Source organism: Lotus japonicus, chromosome 3 (genome assembly GCF_012489685.1).
Source record: "Lotus japonicus ecotype B-129 chromosome 3, LjGifu_v1.2".
Lineage (NCBI taxonomy): Eukaryota > Viridiplantae > Streptophyta > Magnoliopsida > Fabales > Fabaceae > Lotus > Lotus japonicus.
The window spans coordinates 70621252-70638307 of NC_080043.1; the positions used below are offsets into that span (position 1 = coordinate 70621252).

The 17056-nt window shown below is 35.9% G+C and overlaps 2 protein-coding genes across 5 annotated transcripts; both read left to right on the top strand.

Moving 5' to 3' along the window:
- The first annotated feature begins 5029 nt into the window (after positions 1–5029).
- On the top strand, positions 5030–7756 carry LOC130745595 (splicing factor U2af large subunit A-like). Its single transcript, XM_057597933.1, has 5 exons — positions 5030–5246; positions 5883–5942; positions 6212–6272; positions 6352–6464; positions 6576–7756. Exons 1-5 carry the CDS (start codon positions 5160–5162, stop codon positions 7329–7331), a joined length of 1077 nt encoding a protein of 358 aa, XP_057453916.1. The 5' UTR covers positions 5030–5159; the 3' UTR covers positions 7332–7756.
- A 3368-nt stretch (positions 7757–11124) lies between these two features.
- Positions 11125–16904, top strand: LOC130745596 (splicing factor U2af large subunit B-like). 4 transcript variants are annotated; one of them, XM_057597934.1, is made up of 13 exons: positions 11126–11347; positions 11741–12090; positions 12289–12402; positions 13608–13678; positions 14348–14418; positions 14513–14566; positions 14659–14718; positions 15009–15069; positions 15149–15261; positions 15350–15802; positions 15895–16030; positions 16287–16354; positions 16494–16904. In XM_057597934.1, the coding sequence occupies exons 1-13, from the start codon at positions 11222–11224 to the stop codon at positions 16629–16631; spliced, it is 1815 nt and encodes a 604-aa protein (XP_057453917.1). In that variant the 5' UTR covers positions 11126–11221; the 3' UTR covers positions 16632–16904. The 4 variants fall into 4 exon arrangements, with proteins under 4 accessions (XP_057453918.1, XP_057453917.1, XP_057453919.1 ...); XM_057597935.1 differs by lacking the exons at positions 16287–16354; positions 16494–16904 and adding an exon at positions 16121–16280 and having other exon boundaries at positions 11125–11347; XM_057597936.1 differs by lacking the exons at positions 11126–11347; positions 11741–12090; positions 12289–12402; positions 13608–13678 and adding an exon at positions 14009–14150.
- The last annotated feature ends 152 nt before the right edge of the window (positions 16905–17056 follow it).

Here is a 17056-nt window from a genome sequence, read left to right on the forward strand (position 1 = left end):
AAATAAATAACCTATGGTAATTTTAAATTATGACATTGACACATCCTTTGATAAACTTTAAATAAATAATATGAATTAATTATTTTAAATTTAATATTTAGTATTTTAATTATGAGATATATATATATATATTTCGAAAATAAGTATAAAAATAAATAACCTATGGTAATTTTAAATTATGACATTGACACATCCTTTGATAAACTTTAAATAAATAATTTAAATTCACTAGATAAATAGTAGGAATTAAATATTTAGGGCTTGTTTGGTTGCAGTTTTTTTTTTTCAGTTTTTAAAAATAATTTTCAGAAACAATTTTCAAATACAGTTTTAAGAATAAGAAAACAGGTTGAATGACATGTTTTCAAACATTTGAAAACTGATATCTGAAAACTAAAAACAGAAACTAAAAACATATTTTAGCTGTTTTGGTTTTTTAGTTGTAAAAACTGAAAATTAGAACTGTTTTCAAAAATAGTTTTTGAAAAGAGATCATTCCAAACAGGTTTTTACTTTTTAAAAACTGAAAACTGTTTTGAAAACAGGAAACAAACAGATCCTTAGTATTTTAATCTATTTATAAATTTAATAGCATGTTCTTACTATATGAAGAATGTCGTGTTTAAATGTTATTTTCTGTCTACTTTTTAAGAAAATATTTTCAAATAATATATAGTAAAAATATTTATAAGATATCTTAAACTTTCAAAATTAAAATTAAAAATTTTCTTTTTGATTATCATACATTTTTTAAAAATATTCAAATGAATAAATCTTGAGTTGAATGAATTATTCATTTAGCTTCTTTTTATATGAAGTTAACTTCTTAAGAGTTGTTGGTACGGAGCGTATATGGTAAAGAGGGTATCATCTCCACTCTTGTTATATTCTTTGGGCTCGTTTGGTGGTCAGGATATAATAAAAGTAGGATATGATAGATAGTTGGATAAATGCGGGATAGAATAAAAGCAGGATAGACTATTAGGGGTCTTGAGGATTCATATGCTATGTTGACGAGCTCATGAACACTGGAATGGAAGAACATGATTGCAAAATTGTGTCTGACCCGAGATTCTCCCAGTGCAAATTAGCGCACGAGGGGTTTCCAATTGATGTTTACGATGTGGACTGGGATGTGATCATGGTGGATGCACCGACGAGGTACTTTGACGGTGCTCCGAGGAGGATGAGCGCATTTACATTGCGGGGTTGATGGCGAGGAACAGAGAGCATAAGGAGACTGATGTGTTTGTTCATGATGTGGATAGGAAGGTGGAAGATGAATTCTCGAAGGTGTTTCTTTGTGAAGGGTATTTGAGGGAACAAGAAGGGAGGATCAGGCACTTTGTGATTCCAGGCCATATGACTCGTTTGGGGAGACCCTTTTGTCATATGAGTTGAGAAGCATGATTTTCTTGCTTGCTCTACTTTCGGAAGTTTGAAATCATCAATTTTTATAGACTATGGAGGAAACTAGTTTACCGGCGTTCTTCTTCTCATGTATCTGGTTCTATGTTATTTTTACTTTTATTTTTTGATTATTTTTTGGAATTGATTCTGATTCCCAAGTCATTGATACTCTTTAGATGAAGCAAATATTATAGTTATGATAAGGCGAGATAAAGATTATGATTTATTCACAATTTATTTTTCCTCTCATCTCATTTTCATTTATTTGTTTTGGTATTTGTCACTTATATTTCTATCACATCACCTCTTATTTATTTGTTGTTTTTCTTCATATATATCTAGGTGGGGTGTATTTTGACTTTTGAGTGTTAAAAGAACTCTATTGAAAGATAGATCTCTTAGGAGCAAATATGGAAATGAGGGGAGCGAGAAATCACAGCAAGATTACGAGATCGTATGGTAGGTCGTATTATGGCTATGTTTGACATGCCTAACTGATAAACTAGCTGAAAGCTGAAAAGCTAGCTGATAGCTTAAAATCTAGATAAAATCTAAAAGTTGATAAGCTAGCTAAAAGCTAAAAAACTACGTAATTCGAACAAAAGTGTTTGGTAAAACTAGTTGTTGAACAAGCTGAAATTGTAAAATGACATAAAAGGACATACTTGTATAATTCTTTTTATATTTAACATTACTTTATTTTCGTATTAATACCTATATGATATTAATATTAAAATTATTATAAATATTTTAATTTCACTCAGGTTATTTATCATCTTAAATATATAATATTAAATTTTACTTATTTAATTTTCTATATTTTTATTAAATTAAATAGAAAAAAATTAATTTGTAATTTGTAATATAAAGTTATTTGTTTTATTCCAAAGTAGTAATTATTTGTGTATGAGAACAATGTGCATATGAGACAAGTCTGATAACTGATAAGTAAATATGTTTAGTAAAAAACATATAAGGCTAAAGGTGGAATTTTAATAAAATAATTAGGATAAAAATGAGAATATATTTAAGAAGCTATAAGCTTTAATCTACCTGAGATATCTGATAGCTTAAAGCTTTAAGCTACTAAAATAATCTCATTCACCAAACACTTTTATAGAGCTTTTAACTTAGTCCGATAAGCTTTAAGCTAGTCAAATAAGTTATAAACTAGCTGAAGTGACATGTCAAACATAATATAAACTTATATAATGCATTATGAATGTATTCATTGTTTGATGCTAACATTGTATTATATACTAAATTGATGAATTATTCAATCATCATATAGATGATGGATATGGTTTGATAAGATTGTGACGTAAGCTACTTGGAATTATTTAATTCACTATCATAACCACAACCACCATCCTTCACCATTGTCACCACTGCCACTGTCTTCATTGTCATCGCCATCACCACCACTGTCACCACCACCACTGCCCCATTGTCACCACCACTTCCATTAACAATTCCACCGTCATCATCACCACCACCCGCCACCATCACCCACCGCCACCACCATCGTACAACATTGCTGCCACCATCGCTTGATATAATTCCAAAAACACAAGTTTTCTAGAAGCCTCTTGTTCATATCTCTCATCAAAGGGTGCTATTCGATAATGTCTATCTAGCACATCCCCCACTAATCCAAGTGAGCATTCAAATACTATCAGTGCCACAACCACAACCAACTCCACTACCACCTCATCACATTTCACCACCACCCTACCGACACCACCCACCACTACCACTGCCGCTACCGCCCTAACACCACATCCACCACCTTCGCCACTACCACAATTGTTGTCGCCACCAGCACCTTTCACCATCGCCATTGCTTTTGCCATCACCACCGCCCTACAAAACTACCACCACCACCACTCTATCGTCCCCACCCGCCATTGCCACTGCAACTGCCGCCGCCACCACCTCCATCATCACCAATGACAATGTTTTGAATCAATTGTTCTTTTGGTTTCCACAGTTCTAGACACAAATTTTAAGAAACATAATGGCAACTTTTATGTTCCGCAAACTAAACTCCTGAACATTTAATCTTAAGGGTATTTTATTGTAAAAAAAAATCTTAAGGGTATTTTGAAAAATTATGTACTGAGAATTGGTGACATTAATTAGGGCTAATTTATTTTCATATTAAAAATAATGATTTTCTGCTATCTAAAAAGAAGATATTATTTCTTAGAAATTAAAAAAAAAAGTTGATTTGTATTTGGTTAAACTAAGTAAATATGTTGTGGAAGAATAGTAAAAGTTGGGGACATTTGGGTTGGCGGTGGGAGGTCTAGGGAATAATTCTTGGAGTGGAATTAGATTTTCCACCCCTCATTTAGAATTGCCACCCCAACCTTTTTAAAAAAATGCCTGGACTACCCTCCGGGACTTAAACCTCTACACCAGTACAGTTATTGATGTTTTGGACCCCGTCCGAGAGTTATACGTTCGGATGCTTTACTTACAGTTAAAATAACATGACTTTAGTCCAATTACAGCAAAAATAACATGACTTTAAAATTGAAAAGTTACATAATCCAATTTAAACAAAATTACAATACATAATCAAAGTTAAGCATTTGAAAAGTGAAGCAAAATAACAATACATAATCTAAGCTAAGCATTTCAAAAGTTACACAAGTAGTCCTTAATATAGAATTAGTAAAGAACTAATATTAATCTTTTGTTATGTTTGTGAAGCTTCCAGGTGGAGGTGCACTGTCCTTTGGAAATACCTGTATATTAACATAAATGAATAATTGATATTGAGAACACATGTGTGAAAAGATTCAAATGCTTTATTGTAGATGTGGAAAGATCCAGGACTATAAGGTTCGGATCTCTCAAGGACTATAAGGTTCGGACTGGTTGATAATTAAATTTGCCACCCCCCTTTTTAAGACGTCCGAGAGTTGTTGAATTGGATTAATATGAAACTTCAAGACTCGGACCTCTCAAACCAGATACTGTCTCAAAAGGAAATCGAATTACCTCAGTGTCGCTTTTGAAACACGGACAATTCTTGGTCACTTTTGGGTCGCTTTTGTCGCTTCTAGGTCGCTTCTGGGTCGCACGTCTTGAGAGCTCCGAGTGTTGATGTTTTGTTTTGTTCTAAAAGTGAATCTAAATTGAGAGATTTCTGTTCTAATATTAACAGAGTTCGAAAGTTGAACATTCGGATGAGTCCGAATGTTCAACCTCTCGAGTAAAACACGAAGGGACAATTTTGGTTTTTCCCCACTTTTAAATGGGGTGGCAATTCTAAATGAGGGGTGAGAAATCTAATTCCCCCTCCTTCTTGGAGGTATTATTTATTTTTACAATGTACCAAGATTAAAACTAAATAAAAGTAAAATCATATTTTTCTATATTGTCTCTCATTTATCATAATAGATTTCTGTGAGAAGTAATCAAAGTAGTTTTTCCAACTAATCTTGATTTTAGTTTGGTTTTTAAATAATACTACTAATATTTTAAAAAGCTGAACTAAACATATATATATATATATATATATATATATTTTTTAGTGATGTTTGATTAAAAAAGCGATTTTTCCGTAATAAATGTTGAAACAAACACACCCCAGCGAATAAACCGCCTAACAAAAATGAAAGAAATTGTTATCTCTTTCATATCAGTGAAAGCGAGAGAGAAACAGAGAGGCAAATAGAAATAGAAATCTCCGGCGAAAGAAACGAAAACACAAGATTCCTGAGCAGAGAGAGATTCAGATGGCTGAACACGAAGAAGAGGTTCACAATTCTCATCCACACGCCGATTCCTCTCCTCCTCCACCTGCCACCGACGCCAATTCTCATGTACTCTCTTTCTTCTCTATTTCTCCATATTCTACGCTGTTTTAGTTTCGTACTCAATTAGGGTTTTCCTTGCATCTTTGCTCTAGGGTTTCCGATTAGGGTTTTTCTGTTTTCCCTATTTGAATTCAAACACATTAAGAACGTTAGGTTATGTTGATATCTCGGGTTACGTTTTGTTTATAATTCAATTTTGTAATTAGAGTTGTATCAATGCAATGTGTTCTTTGCTGTTTTGTTATCTGAAGTATGTTACATTTGATTGTTTCTTGTATTTCCCTATTTGAATCGAAGCACATCAAGAACGTTAGGTTACGTTGATATCTCGGCTTAGGTTTTGTTTATAATTTGACTTTGTAATTAGAGTTGTATAGGTTGTGATTAGGCTTTTATTTTGGATAATTGTGTACTTTGCTACTTCCAAAACGTTTGTCTTATTCGTGTTTTTCGCATTGTAATTAGAGTTTTATAAGTTTTGCTTTAGGTAAAAAGAGTTGTTTGAAGTATTAGTTTTGTGTGCCTAATTTGATGCTCATCTTGTTTTTCAATTGTATTTTGGTAAAACGTTTGTGTTATTGGTGTTTTTTAACTTGATGAAATCTCTCTATTAAGCCTTTGTTTGACATTCGGTATGTACAGGCTACACGGCATGCTAGGCGGGTGAATGTTGAGGACCTTCCTCCTACAGCCAATGAGCAGGTAATACATACTAGTTCAGAATGTTATTTCATTATTGGTTTCTCAATTAGAATAACCTTAGGTAAGTAGATCATCTGCTAAATTAGTTGTTTGCCAATTAATTTTTAATGTTCATCAAATGATCAAGCTTGAGTTTTTTACTGCATGCTTCTGATACTTGTGAGTTCTACGGGTTGACCAAAGTGGAACAAGATGGATAATATATATTTTTTAGCTTGCTTTTTCTGATACTTTTGGGTTTTCTTGCTTCTAATTTTGATACATTGCAGTCAGTTGCAACTTTCTTTAGTCAAGTTATGGCCAATATTGGGGGAAACACTGCTGGCCCAGGTACATTATGATCTTAAATGAATTTCGGCTTTTTTCTTCTTCTACAAGCTTTCCAATTGAATTAGTTTTATTTGTGCAGGTGATGCTGTAGTCAATGTTTGCATTAACCATGACATGAATTTCGCTTTCGTGGAGATGAGGTCTGTTGAGGAAGCTAGCAATGCTATGGCTTTAGATGGGATTATTTTTGAGGTATCTTTTTTTTTTCCTAACTGAATCTTGGGTTTCCTTTTTATTTTGTGAGAATGTTAGTATATCATTGTCTTGACTTAAATCTTAATCCAACTTCAATTTTTAATTCAGGGGGCACCTGTTAAGGTCAGGAGACCTACTGATTACAATCCTTCTCTGGCTGCTACCCTAGGCCCAAGCCAACCTAACCCAAACCTTAATCTGGGTGCTGTTGGTTTAACACCTGGATCTGCCGGTGGACTTGGAGGACCTGATCGAATTTTTGTGGGAGGACTTCCTTACTACTTCACTGAAACACAGATCAGAGAGCTTTTAGAGTCTTTTGGTCCTCTTCGGGGTTTTGATCTAGTGAAAGATAGAGAAACTGGGAATTCAAAAGGTTATGCATTTTGTGTTTACCAAGATCTTGCAGTTACGGACATTGCCTGTGCAGCTCTCAATGGAATAAAAATGGGAGATAAGACACTTACAGTTAGACGAGCTAATCAAGGTGCAAACCCTCAGCAGCCTAACCCAAACCTTAATCTGGCCGCTATTGACTTAACACTTGGATCTGCCGGTGGACTTGATGGTCCTGATCGTATTTTTGTGGGAGGACTTCCTTATTACTCCACTGAAACGCAAATCAGAGAGCTTTTAGAGAACTTTGGTCCTCTTCGGGGTTTTGATCTAGTGAAAGATAGAGAAACTGGGAATTCAGAAGCTTATGCAGTTTGCGTTTACCAAGACCTTGCAGTTACGGATATTGTCTGTGAAGTTCTCAATGGAATAAATATGGGAGATAGGACACTTACAGTTAGACGTGCTAATCAAGATGCGAACCCACAGCAGCTTAACTCAAGCCTTAATCTGGGTGCTGTAGCTTAACACCTGGATCGGCCAGTGGACATGATGGTCCTGATCGGATTTTTGTGGGAGGACTTCCTGACTACTTCACTGAAACACAGATCAGAGAGCTTTTAGAGACTTTTAGGACTTACTGGCTATTTTTTATGGTACATGCTATGAATTGTGGCTAAAAGAAACTCGTTTGTACTTGCAGGTGTTTTTGGAGTATGTTGAGGTTAATGGTGCTACAAAAGCCATTGCAGGACTGAATGGATGCGAATTTGTCGGAAATCAAGTAATAGTTGTCTTTTATCCAAAGAACAAATTTGGGCAGGGAGATTATGAAGGCTAATAGTGTTCTATGTCATGAGTTAATTACTTGAAAGTTGAGTTGTGGGCACATATAGTACTTACACTGTGCTGTTTACCTAGGAGTCATCCATGATACTTTATTTGTTAGTCTACTACATGGATTCATCTTGTTCCTTGGGAAAAATCTACAGTACCTTAGTGCTTCATATTGTGTGCACAAGTGCTGAGGAATAATTTCCGACCACAAATAAATGTGAAAAAAAATTTAAAAACTTTAAAAATATGTGTGGTCAGCCACACATTCTTTTAGAGTTTTTGAATTGTTTTTTTCACATTTATTTGTGGTCCGATATTGTTCCTCAACACCACACTAAGGTACCGTGGATTTGAGTGAGGTTCGCTTGTTCACTCGTGATTTATTGACTTTTGCGCATAATGGGTGTTTAACCCTAAGGTTTTGTGGGCTAGGTTTGTCCGCCGGTGCACACAAGACTATTTTGGACAATCAGCTCCCACTCTCCCTCCTTGCCTCATCCCAACCAACTAACCACTACCACAACTAAGCACAATTGGTTCTGATAATCCCACCAGCCACGGCCCCTCTCACTTTTCCCAATTTCTTTGCCAATACTATAGTTATTAATTATATATAAGCTAATAACTTATTGCATTAGTTGGCATAGTGGATACAGATTATCCCAAGAAGCAACTGGTCTGTTGTTCGAACTATCTTGAGTTACTTTTTGTGATTTATAACCTAATTAATCACATTACTATTTTTTCGTCAAGGCTTGAAACTTCGACACCTAAGTTATAAACAATATTGTTTACCATTAGGCTACTTTCTCTTTAGATCTAAAATTTCACGTTTAAATATATTTATACATATACATAGTACCATGACAATTTGTCAAGAGCTAGAGACATAAGGGTTGGGTGAGATGAAGGGTGAAGGGCCTAGGTTCGAACCTTGAGGAGACTAATTTACTGACAACTAACATTTGTCTATAAAAAAAAGTGAAATTTTGTTCGAACCATCTTGAGTTACTTTTTGTGATTTATAACCTAATTAATCACATTACTATTTGTTCGTCAATGCTTGAAACTTCGACACCTAAGTTATAAACAATATTGTTTACCATTAGGCTACTTTCTCTTTAGATCTAAAATTTCACGTTTAAATATATTTATACATATACATAGTACCATGACAATTTGTCAAGAGTAGAGACATAAGGGTTGGGTGAGATGAAGGGTGAAGGGTCTAGGTTCGAACCTTGAGGAAGACTAATTTACTGACAACTAACATTTGTCTATAAAAAAAACTTTTCTAATACTTGTTTAGGGGATAAGCAAACTGTCCATTTTGTTACCAATACTTTTTTTCATCCAACATAAGTGTATTAACGTGTGCCATCTTGCTTGAATTTTACCGCGTCAAATAAATTCATGTTTTTAAAAATTAAAAAATTAGGGTTAAGCATCATATTAGTCCCAATCTTTGTGTCGCCGTCTGATATAGGTCCCTCCCTGAAAAAATTATTGTAAATGGTCCTCATGTTTGAAAATTATTTGGAGTAGATCATCGCCTGAGCTCCGGCGAGCGCTGATTTGGATCGCTGACGGGATAAAAATGCTTATGTGGATTATAAAAAATTTAAAAAAATTACACACCAGTTTTATAAATCCAATTAACTAAAATTAAACTAAATTATCTATATAACCCTAATCTAATTAACAAAATAAGTTCCCCCCAAATTAACTCAAAATCCTCCCAATTAACCCAAAATTCTAAATCTGAACACCCCCCAATTTCAAACCCTTTTTGTTTTCTAAATGTGAACAATAATTTTCCTAATCTAAATCTGAACAACAACAAGAACCATTTTGTTTTCCCTTCACAACACAACTCCTTTCCTTCTTCTCCTACTCTCAATGGAGGAGAAACGCCTCGACACCGCGTCTCAACCTCCACCCTCCACCGACTCACCAGCATCGGAACCCCTACATCTCGCCGTCGCGCCAGAGGCAACAAAAGGAAAGCCAACGCCTCCAATTCCACTTCCACACCCTCCAAACGCGCCACACGCGAGAAGGCCTCGCCTATTCACTTCTCTTCGTCGCCGATTCAGACTTCCTCTCCTTTTCTTTCTCTCGATCTGGACCCTCTGTTGACTTGTTGGGGTTGCGGGTTGGGGTTTGGGGGTGAGGGTGAGGGTGAGGGTGAGGGTGAGGTTGCAGGTGGGTGTGGGTGTGGGTGTGGGTGAGGGTGAGGTTGCAGGTGGGTGAGGCTTTGGGTTTGGGGGTGAGGATGAGCTTGGAGGTTGGTGAGGGTGAGGTTGCAGGTGGGTGAGGGTTGATGGTAGAAGATGATGATGATGATTCTGGTACTCTGAGTTAGGGATTTTGGTTAATTGGGGTGAATAGGGATAAATTTAGGGGAGGAATTTAATTTAGTTGATTAGATTAGGGTTATAATTAGGAATAGATTAATTTAGTTTAATAATATGACTTGTAATTTTTTTAATTTTTAATTTTTTTATTCCATGTAGACCTTATTAATCCAGTCAGCATGCCATTCCGCTCCAAATAGTTTTCAAACATGAGGACCATTTACAATAATTTTTTCGGGGAGGGACCTAGATTAGACGGCGACACAAAAACAGGGACTATATGATGCTTAACCAAAAAAATTACTATATATAAGTTAGAGATTAATTTATATGCATCGACGGTGTACACAATCATTCAATCATATACCTTCATTTTGCTAGCTCATAATTGATTTTGAATTTAATAGTATTTAAAAGGCTTAATTCCAGTTTAGGTTTCTGATGTTTCACAAATGTGCGGTCTGCACCCCCATGTTTCAAACGTGCGGTCAAGCTCCCTCATGTATCTAAAACGTGATAACAATGCCCTTCCGTCTATTCTCATTTGGTTCCGTCTGTCTGTTGACCAAACAGATCTGCCTTCATTAAGAGAGAGAGAGAGAGAGAGAGAGAGAGAGAGAGAGAGAGAGAGAGAGAGAGAGCCTGACTGTACCATATTTTAAAAAAATATGTTACCGATGACCCATGACATCGGTAGTTTGGTGGTAAATAATTTTTAGTGAGATTAGTTACCGCCAAATTACCATGATCAAAGTCGTCGTCGCGTATTCAAAGCATAGTAATAACCTATCTAACCCTAGTGGAGCAAAGTGAGTCCCTTTGTAAAATATAAATGTGATTTGTAAAATAGTTATCAATTATTTATGTGGATCTATTTGCTGGGTGTCAGATTATTTAAAGAATGCCACATCACCCACTTATGTCACTTTTTAGACAGCACACTAACAGAAGAACAGTCTAAAATGCTGATCTCTAAACTCTAAAGTACATGAACTGAAATCACTCGTTTAAATCACATTTTTGCCATCAAAGCTTATCAAATCCAAGTGGATGCTTTGTTGGGCCTATAACCTAGCTCGCTAGGCCCGTTAAGAGACAAAAATAAATAACAGCGAGATGAAGAAAGAGGGTTTATGAATAAGAAAAATTCGATATCACTCGCGAAAGAGGAGAAAAACAAAGCACAGACTCTAGAGAGAAACAGAGAGCAAGAGAGAGAGAGACATGGCTGAATACGAAGAGCGATACGAAGAAGAGGTTCACATCAACTCTCATGCTCACGCCGATTCCTCTCCGCAACCACCGGCCGCCGACGCCGCCAACGACGATCTCACCGACTCCAAATCTCATGTACTCTCTCTTCCTACGCCGTTTCAGTTTCGCACTCAATTAGGGTTTTCCATGCATCTTTTTCTCTAGGGTTTCGATTAGGGTTTTTCTGTTTTTCGCTATTTTGAATCGAAACGCAACTAGTAGGTGTAGGTTTTGTTGAGATCTCGGATTAGGTTTTGTTTGTAATTCAATTTTGTAATTAGAGTTGTATGCAATTTGTTCTTTGCTGTTTTGTTATCTGTAGTATATGTTAAATTTGGTTGTGTCTTGAATTTACCTATTGGCTATTGGTTGGTTCTTGTATGCGAATCTCTAATTCTGCTCCTGCTATGCATATTATTCACCATAGTTTGGAATTTGGATGCTAGGTTAATTTGTATACTTTTTGATTAATTGATTGTGTTTTGGCAGCATGGATCTCGTGATTACGACAGAGAATCATCAAGAAGCAGAGAAAAGGAGCGAGACAAAGGAAGGGAAAAGGATAGAAAGAGGGAAAAAGGGAGGGACAGGGATCGGGAAAAAAGCAGGGACAGGGATAGGGATCATGAGAGAAGCAGGGACAGGGACAGGGATAGTGAGAGGAGCAGGGATAGGGACAGAGATAGGGAGAGAAGCAAAGATAGGGAACGTGGTGATCGGGATGGGGAGAAGGAAAGGGACCACCATCATAGAGACAGACATAGGGATCGTAGTGAGAGAAGGGAAAGAGGGAGAGATAGAGATGATGATGATTTTTACAGAAGCCGGGACAGCGATAGGTAAAAGTTTATTTGGACTTGGAGCTTGAGAAATTTAATCAGCTTCTACTTTACTGTGAAGTTCTTATTGCATGCAATCCATTGTCTTATACTATAAGAATTCACAAATTTATATCCAAAACATTAGCAATTATTTTCATTAGTTTTTCCATTCATATTCTTTTTTCAATTTTTATCTTAAATTGTTTTATGGTACAGACGAAGGGATTATGATAGAGAGGATAGGCATAAGCGCAAGTCTCGTTCTCGATCTAGATCAAAGTCAGTGGGTCGTTCCGAGCATAGATCAAGGTCACGTTCACGCTCAAAAAGGTATGTCTTTGAAAGATCCTTAAGATTTAGTATGCAGATGTGCAGTTGTGCTATATGATGCATGCATCTGGTGTTTGGGAAATTCTAAGTTCTGTTTTGTAAAATATAAAATAGTTAGATGTGCAAAGTGGAACTGGTATGGTGTTGTCAATGCTTGGAAGACAGCTATAACTAATGATTTTCATAGTTGGTTCTAAAGCCATTTTATGTCAGTTTTTATTTCTGTTACATCCTTAATAATTTTAGTTTGTTAGAATCACTCTCTAGTTCCTTATTGTTTCACCAAATTTTTAACCTTGATAAGACATGTTGACTTGACATTTTTTATCTGGCAATCATTCATAATCATACGTCCTTGTGTTAGTCTTCTCCTTCCGCATTATAACTTGCACAAGTCTTTTCTCTCAATTTCACCAAAGCCTGAAATTCATCCATGTCATGATAATAACAGTTAACGGAATTTTAACCCTGTTGGCCTTCAGGTCTTACAAATTTTAGAGCTATACTGACTTAACTAAAAGTTTCTGAACTATAGGAACTTAATTAAACCTTTGATAAAATTAAAGGCAGAGGTGTAAAGTAACTTAACCTTTCAACTTAAGGGAACACAACATCACCTGAAGTATAGCCAAATGATAAGGGCATCTATCCCTATTTCAATTTTTATCAGTCGCTGAAGGGCTCCTTGCTGTTTAATGATTTATATATATTAATCTGTTCTAGATAATATCTGATACAACTAAATTTTACATTTAATATGGCTTGAAAATTTACTTGCATTTGTGGAAACTAATTTAATTTTATTGAGGTATATAAGTTTCTGTTGGTATAACTATAGTTAAGCTGTTTGTAATCGTAGTTAGAATTCTGTTTCCAGATTCTGTTCAGTTGTAAAGACTATATAAGAGTATCCACTTGTATTCTTTTCAATTTTATTTTATTGAGGTATATATAGTCCAGCATGTATTATACTTAGTGATTTAGTTCTTAGTTAGTTTACTATCTTACCTATAGTTAAGTTTCTGTTGTATAACTATAGTTAGGCTGTTTGTAATCGTAGTTAGAATTCTGTTTCCAGATTCTGTTCAGTTGTAAAGACTATATAAGAGTATTCACTTGTATTCTTTTCAATTATTGTAACCATCTTCATTTAAAATATTTCTATCAACTATGTTCTCTCTGTTTCTAAACATATTTACTTACAGCAAAAGGACTAGTGGTTTTGATATGGCCCCCCCTGCTTCTGCAATGTTGGCTGGTGCTTCTGCTGTTACAGGTACATGTACATCTACTCATGTATATATTACAAACATTTTTAACCTTTTTTTTTTTTTGCTGCATTGGAAAAACAAACATTTTTAACCTTAACTGCTTTCTTTCTTTTTTTGGTCCTAGTATGGAAAATTATCAAATTGCATGGTGTAACTTGGTAAGCCAAGTTCAGTCACTATCAGTATATAACTTTCACAACTGGTTTCCATGGTGTGTAGTTTTGTCTTTCTTTTTACTTAGTGATATAATTCTGGAACTAAAAGGTGTTTTGGTTTTTTTGTCTTGTTTTTGGTGTTTGTTTGTTTTGTTTCTATGTCTTGTCATATGTTCTAAGAAGGCAATGTCGGGCTACTAGCCCCACTGTGCTGACAATGGGCGTGAGCCGACTTCTGTAGCTTTTATGTCCACGGAGGAATCAATGCACCTGTTTTTGGTGGGTCTTGTTCGTCTTCAACTGGAAACCGTTAGCTACTTTGGTAGACTTGCAAATATTATTTCTAAAGCTTCTTAATAAAGTGCTCTTTTAATCTTATTGATATACTATATGCAATGAGGTTAAATTATGCTTCAGCTGATGCCAATTGTAGCAGGAGTCATTTGATACTCATATAATTGTATTGCAAAAGATTTGAATAATGAATTTATTCTGAGATGCTCATACCTTTATTTGCAGGTCAGATCCCCGGTGCAAATCCTGCAATTCCTGGAATGTTTCCAAATATGTTTCCATTGGCTACAAGTCAGGTACAAATCCTGCTATATGTTTCCAAATATTCTTAACTCGTTATGCAGGATGACTTTTTATTGAATTTCACCGTTTTCTCTTGTCTTTTTATAGATGCAGCCATTTAGTGCTCTTCCTGTCATGCCAGTTCAGGCTATGACTCAACAGGTAAATGGATTTTTCTGGTGATGAGATTTTCTTCCTTTCTCTTTTAGCATTATTTCCCATTATGGCCTTTGTTTGATGTTCTGAATGTACAGGCTACAAGGCATGCTAGGCGAGTGTATGTTGGGGGCCTTCCTCCTACAGCCAATGAGCAGGTAATATATAGTAGTTCAGAATGATCTTTCATGATTGGTTTCTCAATTAGAATAAGTAGATTATCTGCTAAATTAGGTACTTGCCAAATAGTTTTTTGTGTTTATCAAGTGATCTAGCTTGCATTTTTTACTGCATGCTTCTGATACTTGTGAGTTCCTCGGGTTGAGGAAGCAATGCTGGTAGGACTTGACCACAGTGGAAAACAAGATGGATAATATATATTTTTTGGCTTGTTTTTTTTCCTGAAACTTTTGGGTTTTTTTTTGCTTCTAACTTTGATACATTGCAGTCAGTTGCAACTTTCTTTAGTCAAGTTATGGCCAAGATTGGGGGAAACACTGCTGGTCCAGGTACATTATGATCTTAAATGAATTTTGCCATTTTGGTGACTCTACGGGCTTTCCATTTGATTCAGTTTTATTTGTGCAGGTGATGCGGTGGTCAATGTTTACATTAACCATGACAAAAAGTTCGCTTTTGTGGAGATGAGGTCTGTTGAAGAAGCTAGCAATGCTATGGCTTTAGATGGGATTATTTTTGAGGTATTTTTTTCTTTCCTAACTGAATCTTGGGTTTCTGTTTTGGTTTTGTAAATCATTTGTCATAATCCAATTTTCATTTTTAATTCAGGGGGCACCTGTTAAGGTCAGGAGACCTACTGATTACAATCCTTCTCTGGCTGCTACCCTAGGCCCAAGCCAACCTAACCCAAACCTTAATCTGGGTGCTGTTGGTTTAACACCTGGATCTGCCGGTGGACTTGATGGACCTGATCGAATTTTTGTGGGAGGACTTCCTTACTACTTCACTGAAACACAGATCAGAGAGCTTTTAGAGACTTTTGGTCCTCTTCGGGGTTTTGATCTAGTGAAAGATAGAGAAACTGGGAATTCAAAAGGTTATGCATTTTGTGTTTACCAAGATCTTGCAGTTACGGACATTGCCTGTGCAGCTCTCAATGGAATAAAAATGGGAGATAAGACACTTACAGTTAGACGAGCTAATCAAGGTGCAAACCCTCAGCAGCCTAAGCCTGAGCAAGAGAGCATTTTAATGCATGCGCAGCAGCAGATTGCTCTACAGGTCTGATGGGTTTGTTACTTATGTTTTGTGTTACAAATATCTTCATGCACATATTTAATTTTCTAATTGATGTACACTTCTGAATTCTGCAGAAACTTATGTTACAGCCAGCATTAGTGGCAACAAAGGTGGTGTGTTTAACTCATGCTGTTTCTGCTGATGAGCTCAAAGAAGATGAGGACTATGAAGAGATTCTTGATGATATGAGACAGGAGTGCTCCAAATTTGGTAATTTCTGATTTAGTTTGCTTGTCTTTCACTGCAAACTATAATACATTCATATTAATTTTTCTGTGTTATTTTTTATTTGTTTTACAGCCATTTGTAGTCCCACATTCTCCCATAAAGAATCAGGCCTAACTTACAGACTGAAGCCTCCATAACCTTCACTCTTTGTTCACACATACTTGTTTTCATTGCATGCTTTTGAAAATTTGTGTGCATGTATGATATATCGGTGTATTTGTTCTAACACAATCTGCAGGTACTTTGGTGAATGTGGTGATCCCTCGCCCACCACCCGATGGTGAACAGTTGCCTGGAGTTGGAAAGGTTTGTTCTTTTGACCTTATTCTGGAAGTTTTTTCCCCTTGTCCTCCAAGCATAATCTGCTTAAAAAGGTGTTTTGCTTTTGGGTAGCAATATTTCGTACATGCTATGTATTGTTTAAAATACTTTTTTGTACTTGCAGGTGTTTTTGGAGTATGTTGATGTTGATGGTGCTACAAAAGCCCGTGCAGGACTGAATGGACGCAAATTTGGCGGGAATCAAGTAATAGCTGTCTTCTATTCGGAGAATAAATTTGCGCAGGGAGATTATGAAGGCTAATTGTGTTTATGTCACTTGAAATTGTATCTTAATTGAAGTTTTCTTAGTGAGGATTGTCATTTGTATTAATTACTTGGTAAGCTGAGTTGTGGGCACATATAGTACTTACACTGTTCTTTTTTCGGTAGGAGTTTTGCATGATACAGAATTTGTTGATAGGTTTGACTAGTATACTTGGGCCCACCTTGTCCCTTGATAAATTCGTTATGAGCTTGAGTGAGGTTTGTTTGAACTGGACTTCTGCAATGCATTAATCATATTAGAACTTTCACACTTGATTTGTTGAATTTTCGTAATAAGTGTTTACCTTTAAGCTTTTGGTCTACTGGTGCACCTAGGGACTAATATGGACAATTGGCTTCCACTCTCCCTTGCCCCATCCCAACCGACTATCCACAACCATCACCCCTTCTTTGACTACGACC

What these genes read in the sequence shown, in the direction of transcription:
- LOC130745595 (XM_057597933.1), top strand. Translation starts at nt 5,160, where the DNA reads ATGGCTGAACACGAAGAAGAGGTTCACAATTCTCATCCACACGCCGAT. An exon ending in CCACCGACGCCAATTCTCAT is followed by an intron (nt 5,247 to 5,882) that starts GTACTCTCTTTC and finishes CGGTATGTACAG; the next exon opens with GCTACACGGCATGCTAGGCG. An exon ending in CTCCTACAGCCAATGAGCAG is followed by an intron (nt 5,943 to 6,211) that starts GTAATACATACT and finishes GATACATTGCAG; the next exon opens with TCAGTTGCAACTTTCTTTAG.
- LOC130745596 (XM_057597934.1), top strand. Translation starts at nt 11,222, where the DNA reads ATGGCTGAATACGAAGAGCGATACGAAGAAGAGGTTCACATCAACTCT. An exon ending in TGGTGCTTCTGCTGTTACAG is followed by an intron (nt 13,679 to 14,347) that starts GTACATGTACAT and finishes CTTTATTTGCAG; the next exon opens with GTCAGATCCCCGGTGCAAAT. An exon ending in TTCCATTGGCTACAAGTCAG is followed by an intron (nt 14,419 to 14,512) that starts GTACAAATCCTG and finishes GTCTTTTTATAG; the next exon opens with ATGCAGCCATTTAGTGCTCT.